The sequence below is a fragment of the Carassius carassius genome, chromosome 22 (assembly GCF_963082965.1).
Source record: "Carassius carassius chromosome 22, fCarCar2.1, whole genome shotgun sequence".
Classification (NCBI taxonomy): Eukaryota; Metazoa; Chordata; class Actinopteri; order Cypriniformes; family Cyprinidae; genus Carassius; species Carassius carassius.
Window position 1 is genome coordinate 6,476,399 of NC_081776.1, and position 7,060 is coordinate 6,483,458.

General features: G+C 35.9%; 2 protein-coding genes across 2 annotated transcripts in view; both read right to left on the minus strand.

The window, feature by feature from the left end:
- The window catches only part of LOC132098824 (soluble scavenger receptor cysteine-rich domain-containing protein SSC5D-like), a 1,402-nt gene extending 1,051 nt beyond the window's left edge, over window positions 1–351 (minus strand). The window contains exon 1 of the mRNA XM_059505048.1: window positions 31–351. Within this exon, the coding sequence (XP_059361031.1) occupies window positions 31–340 (310 nt within the window). The 5' untranslated portion in view covers window positions 341–351. The remainder of the gene's footprint in view (window positions 1–30) is intronic.
- LOC132098821 (deleted in malignant brain tumors 1 protein-like) overlaps window positions 1–5,014 on the minus strand; it is an 18,484-nt gene extending 13,470 nt beyond the window's left edge. Inside the window, exons 1-4 of the mRNA XM_059505043.1 lie at window positions 4,486–5,014; window positions 3,988–4,302; window positions 3,138–3,440; window positions 1,414–1,728 (exon numbers count right to left, since the gene is read on the minus strand). Coding sequence (XP_059361026.1) covers window positions 1,415–1,728; window positions 3,138–3,440; window positions 3,988–4,302; window positions 4,486–4,543 — 990 coding nt within the window. The 5' untranslated portion in view covers window positions 4,544–5,014 and the 3' untranslated portion in view covers window position 1,414. The remainder of the gene's footprint in view (window positions 1–1,413; window positions 1,729–3,137; window positions 3,441–3,987; window positions 4,303–4,485) is intronic.
- Window positions 5,015–7,060: the final 2,046 nt, after the last annotated feature.

Here is a 7,060-nt window from a genome sequence, read left to right on the forward strand (position 1 = left end):
CAAAATGTTTTGCAGATCAACCTCAGTCACCTGAACAATTGACTCCTGCATCTTTACTATGATCACAGTTATGTATACCCCATCCGAATGATCCACAATTCTTCAGTGTAGATTCTGATCCAGTACAAAAGACAATACCCATCCAGATCGGTCCTGATCCTGATCCAAAATGAGCATCACCCAGAGTATCTACAGGTTCTCCACAGTCCAGCTCTCTACACACCACTGCAGCACCAGCCAAACCCCAGTAATCATCACACACTGTTCCCCACTGACCTCTATGAAGAACCTCCACTCTACCAGCACAGCGACTGCTACCATTTACCATTCTCACATTCATACGGTCTATATAATGAACAGAGAGAATGAACCATAAAGGAATATTGAAGGACAAAGAGAAATGAAAGGTCAAGGTGAGATGGTAAAAAATGGTTTTAATTCCGACCTGCACACATCAGTCCAACATCATTTTCATGCAGACAGTGGTTGTCATGTGATGGTGATATTGGACAGAGGTGAATCTGAGACTCGTTTCCTCTGCACTGAATCTCTTGTGTCCACATCTGAGTGTCTCCTTTGTCAAAAGCAGCTGCTCCCAGCACCTGTACAGGAGCCCCACAGTCCAGCTCTCTACACACAACCTCTGCATCCTGCTGGTCAAAGACAGCGGCACACACTGACATCCACGTCTGATCATGAAGGATCTCTAACCTCCCAGAGCAGTGAGATCCTCCAACTAGCCGGACATCTGAAGAAAGAAAGAAAGAAAGAAAGAAAGAAAGAAAGAAAGAAAGAAAGAAAGAAAGAAAGAAAGAAAGAATGAACGAAAGAAAGAAAGAAAGGTAACACTTAAGGTTCTGTTTGTTAATATCATGTTAAGGTATTGGATATCACAACCTAATAATGAATACTGAATTCTTTTAAAACATTTATTGATTTAAGATAATGTTATTTAATAAATATTGCTCATTTTAATTCAGGTTTATCCAACATGATACATTAATAATTTATACAAATTGTTAAAATGTATATGTACTGTAGAAATGAACATTGCCCTAGGTTAATACATTTTGTAAAATAATGATTCTTTGTTAGTTCATGAAACTTAATGGTAATAAATGTAACATCATGATATCAAATATTAAATCTAGGTATGTCTGATGCTTATTTTAGATCTGGACATTATTTTCTCATGAAAGGAAAAAAAATACTGGTTTATTCTAACAACATAATTCTTGCAATTATTTGGACAGCCAAAAAACAGTATTCATTATTCATTATTCATGGTTAAATAAAAACTATAATGTTTATAGTTAAATAAACAGTTAAACAGCATTTCAATGAAAAATATAGATATCGGTGAAAGGTTGATTTAAGGCAGGTGGCTCATAACTAAAGATTAAATAAGTTTACCTCAGCAGATGACTCCAGCATCTCCATAAGGATCACAACCTTGTCCAACCTGTCCAAGTGACCCACATTTCTTTAGTGTAGATTCTGATCCAGTACACATGGCAATACTCATACAAATTGTTTCCAATCCTGGTCCAAAATGATCATCACCCAGAGCATCTACAGGTTCTCCACAGTCCAGCTCTCTACACACCACTGCAGCATCAGCCATATCCCAACCAAAACTACACACTTTTCCCCACTGACCTCTATGAAGAACCTCCACTCTACCAGCACAACGACTGTGACCACCAACCAACCTCACATTCACATTGTCTGTATTAAACAGAGAGAAGAGAGATGAAGAGACAATAAATGGCAGAGACAAAGAAATATTGATATCAGGCAAATAAACAAGAAAACAGCATACTAATCTTAAAAAAAAAAAAAAAAAAAAAAAATTGTTTTTAAATTTATTATACTTTAAAATATCATTTATTTCTGTGATGCAAAGCTGAATTTTTAGGATCATTATCACATGATCCTTTAGAAATAATTCTAATATGATGATTCATTATCAAAGTTGGAAACAGAGGACCTGTCCGTGCTCGTTGCCCACATTGGTGACCCAGGCTGCGGTCCCAGCTCCAGCTCCTGCCAGTTTTTTGGCCACCTGTAGGGGAAGTCGTGGCCTAATGGTTAGAGAGTCGGACTCCCAATCGAAAGGTTGTGAGTTCGAGTCCTGGGCCGGCAGGAATTGTGGGTGGGGGGAGTGCATGTACAGTTCTCTCTCCACCTTCAATACCACGACTTAGGTGCCCTTGAGCAAGGCATCGAACCCCCAACTGCTCCCCGGGCGCCGCAGCATAAATGGCTGCCCACTGCTCCGGGTGTGTGCTCACAGTGTGTGTGTGTGTGTTCACTGCTCTGTGTGTGTGCATTTCGGATGGGTTAAATGCAGAGCACAAATTCTGAGTATGGGACACCATACTTGGCTGAATGTCACTTCACTCACTTAAAAACAGTTCTGCTGCTTAATATTTTTTCAGAACATGTGATACTTTTTTAGGATACTTTGATGAATAAAAAAAAAAAAAGAAGAAGCCATGTTTTTAAAATATAAATATTTTGTAATAACAATATACACTACTGGTCAGTAATTTGGGGTCAGTAATTTTTTTTCTTTCTTTTTTTTTTAAATAAAATCAATACTTTTATTCAGCAAGGATGTGTTAAATTGATAAAAAGTGATAGTAAAGAAAATATATTATTATATATATATTTTTTTAATAAATGCAGTTCTTTTTAACCTTTTGTTGATCAAATATATTAGACAGCAGAACTGTTTCCAACACTCATAATAAATCAGAATATTAGAATGATTTCTAAATGATCATGTGATAGACTGGAGGTTACATGTGACACTGAAGGCTGGAGTAATGATGCTGAAAATTCAGTTTGCATCACAGGAATAAATTATTTTATTTAAGTATATTCAAATAGAAAACTATTATTTTAAGTTGTAATAATATTTCACAATATTACTGTTTTTTCTGTATTTTTGATCAAATAAATGCAGAGTTGATGAACAGAAGAACTTTCAAAAACATTAAAAATAGTAATGTTTCCAAACTTTTGGTCTGTACTGTATATATATATATATATATATATATATATATATATATATATATATATATATATATATATATATATATATATATTACTCAAAATAAATTAATTCCTACCTGCACACATCAGTCCAACATCTTTGTCATGTGAACAGTTGTTTTCATGTGATGGTGATGTTGGACAGAGGTGAATCTGAGACTCATTTCCACTGCACTGAATCTCTTGTGTCCACATCTGAGTGTCTCCTTTGTCAAAAGCAGCTGCTCCCAGCACCTGTACAGGAGCCCCACAGTCCAGCTCTCTACACACAACCTCTGCATCCTGCTGGTCAAAGACAGCGTCACACACTGACATCCACGTCTGATTATGAAGGATCTCTAACCTCCCAGAGCAGGGAGAACCTCCAACCAGCCGGACTTCTGTAAAAAAAAAAAAAAAAAAAGTAGAAGAAAAAAAAAGATTTTAACCAGTTGTAATATTATATTTATAATAATAATAATAATTATTATTATTATTATTATTATTAGTATTATTAGTAGTAGTAGTAGTAGTATTAGCATTATTGGTATTATTAGTATTATTAATAAATGATAGACAATAGATTCTTTAGATTTTAATATATATTTATTTATTTTTATCGCTGAAACAACATTTTAGCAAATAATTGCAGGAAATGCTGATAATTATATGCTTGATTTACATGTGTGCAATAAGAAAAAAGGGAAGGGGGGTAAAATATAAAACCGCAAATAGTAGCAGATGCTTTTTAACAGTGAAAAACATTTAAACATTTTTAAGGAGTGCATAAATGGCTGAGAGTACTCATGGAAAAGATGTGCTATTAGATGTTTCATGTTTCTAGAAGGTATAGATGTGTGCGTATGTACGAGCGTGTGTGTGTGCATGTTTAGCTCATGTTAGTTAAGTGAACAATTTTTAGTGATGTAATGATGTGGAACGGCTCACCTGAACAAATGACTCCAGCGTCTTTACTATGATCACACTCATGTTTACCCCATCCTGGTGATCTACAATTGACCAGTGTTGACTCTGATCCAAAACATAAGACAACACCCAACCAGACTGGCCCTGATCCCTGACCAAAATGAGCAGCACCCAGAGCATCTATAGGTTCTCCACAGTCCAGCTCTCTACACACCACTGCAGCATCAACCAAATCCCAGCCATCATCACACACTGTTCCCCACTGACCGCTGTGAAGAACCTCCACTCGGCCAGCACAGCGACTGTGACCACCAACCAACCTCACATTCACACTGTCTGTTAATACAACAGATAAATAAGACACCAAGAGAGAGAAAATGGCATAAACAAGTTTGGAAAAAAAGAACAAGAAGAAAATAACAGCTTTAATAAATACATTAACCGCAGCATAATACAATTACATATAAATGTTTGATTTGAGATTATTTTCGTCCTTATCTCCTTGAAGTATAAACCTACCAGAAGTGAGTTTTGAAATATAGCACAGAAATATGAGCATCCGACAGTTCTCCATCATCTCCTGCTCAACTAACTATTTTCATCGGCTGAAAAAGCAGCACAAGTTTCTCATCTGCTCCTTCAAACACACTGAAGAAACTGGCTCCTGTCAGCCCCCTAAAGAGAGAGAGAGACTCACAGCTGCCAATGACACTCACTGTTACCTTATTAGACTTAACAGAGGAAATCATCAAACACAATCAGGGACAAATCAGAGGAGGCATTTCTGATTTTCACCATATATATCAAAAGAACGTCAGCACTGAAAAGGACTCCTCCTCCATATAGAGACTCTTCAGTGAAGATGTGCGCACACACACCTGCCAGAGGCAAAAATAGTCCCACATTATACAGGAGACATTAAAGATTTCAGAGAGAGGAAGCACTCTGGGATATTTACAGCATCAACACCTGCTGAGATACAGAGACTGATAACTGATCACTTCAAACTTATATTTCACTTTTACAATAAATAAATAAATCCTTAACAATTGTGACAAAACAATTCTACAGCATGACATGAAAAACAAATAACACACAAACACACACACACACACACACACACACACACACACACACACACACATATATATATATATATATATATATATATATATATATATATATATATATATATATATAACCGCTTTCATTTACTACACTACAGCAAGTATTAAAGAACATGGGCTTGTGCACTGAATGTAGCAATGTGTTAAACAGCAAAAAACTATGTATTCTAATAACAGGCTGCAATGTGCATTTCATCCTGCAATGTGTTAGTCTTCCAAAGATGGCAGCAAAACACTTACCGGTATTCCAGAAACGATCTGGGGTGCGTTTCCCAAAACCATAGTTGCTAACTAAGTTAGCAACTTTGTTGGTTGCAATGCAATTTCCCATTGCCAACCAACTAAGTTGCTAACAGGTTAGCAACCATGGTTTTGGGAAACGCACCCCTGATAAGCGTCTTGTGTTCGTGTTAGGACAGGCAACACTTACAAATTGTTTATAGTTCTTTTTCAAAATAATGAAATTGCAGTTATCTTTTTCTGATCAAACAGACATTTTATTGTGTTAAAATATTTAGGTAAAAAAAAAGCTTGAAATTAGACAAAGAAACAACAGTGCTTTATAAGAGATTGAGGTCTGAGAGCAGGGCAGTAGCTGGGGTTTGCGGGGCCCCAGTGCGGGTTGTACCAGTGGGCCCTGTTTGAAATTGTTTAATTTGTATGTTCGTTCTTTTTATTTATTATTGCTATTTACACAATGTTTAAGTTTTTTCAAGTTTGTAGTTGCCCAGGTACAGAAACCGAATAATTCAATGTAAAATAGCACTGCATAGTCTTCAATGTAAAATAAAATATACAGTCAAACTAAAATGTATTCAGACACCTTCAACATTTCTCACATTATCACAGTTTATTTGCTATAAATTGGAAAATAGTAATAAAATATGACAAGAACTCAGAGTTAAACTGTGTCAGAACAAATTCATCTTGATAATGTCAGATAACTTTGATAGAAAGGTATGCAATGGATTACAATCAACCAAAACAATATTTACACAACTATCAATACTTTGTTGACCAATTACCAAGCAATGCTTAATTTTGTTCAGACTGTGGTGTGAAAAGCTTGCATTAGCCATTCAGGAAAAAACACATAAGCAAAACATGGTGCTTTATATTATAGTATTCTGTACGGTGGCCCAGTAGTGCACAACACAACGACATTAAAAAAGCAAACATAAGCTCACAACACAATGACATTAAGCCACAACACAAAGACATTAACCCACAACACAACAAAATTTTCACAACACAACGAAATTAAGCCACAACACAACGAAATTCTCACAACACAACGAAATTCTCACAACACAAATACATTAAGCCACAACACAATGGAAATACTCCCGACCACTAAGGGGCAGTTGGTCTGCAGAAACGGGCAATAGACTACGCATTTCCTGTGAAATCTCAGGGCGAATAAAAGGTTCCTGTCTTTATTCTGTGTGAGTGCATTACCAGCTGCAAACTTTTATCCATAAACGATGAATATTAAATAATATTTATACATTTTGTAATGTTACCATCAATCAGCTATCTAGATAGACCCCACAGAATAAATTCAGAACAGTTTAGAATGACATGAGGGAGAATAAGCTAAAACCCCAGCTAAAATCTTTTTACAGACCTACCTTTTTTCCACTTGTATGTCAATATATTATACATTTTTAAGTATCCTTCAGGTTCAGTGTAGGCAAACAAACTTTTTACATTTTTTGGTGTGTATTTTCTGAAAACATGTCTCATCCAATCTAGATTTGAGAAGTAGATCCATTTAATGGCCTTTTGGAGAGTTATTGAACCTGCATTCCACATGGTTCGTGTGACCAGAGCAAGGACAGCTAAAGCGAGGAGAGAAGTTGGAATAATAAAGCAATGCAATGGTAAATATTGATATTGTATTGTTTGTGACAGAGAAAGAAAATGTTATATTTATTTTCACTTTTTGATGCACACGTTACATGCAT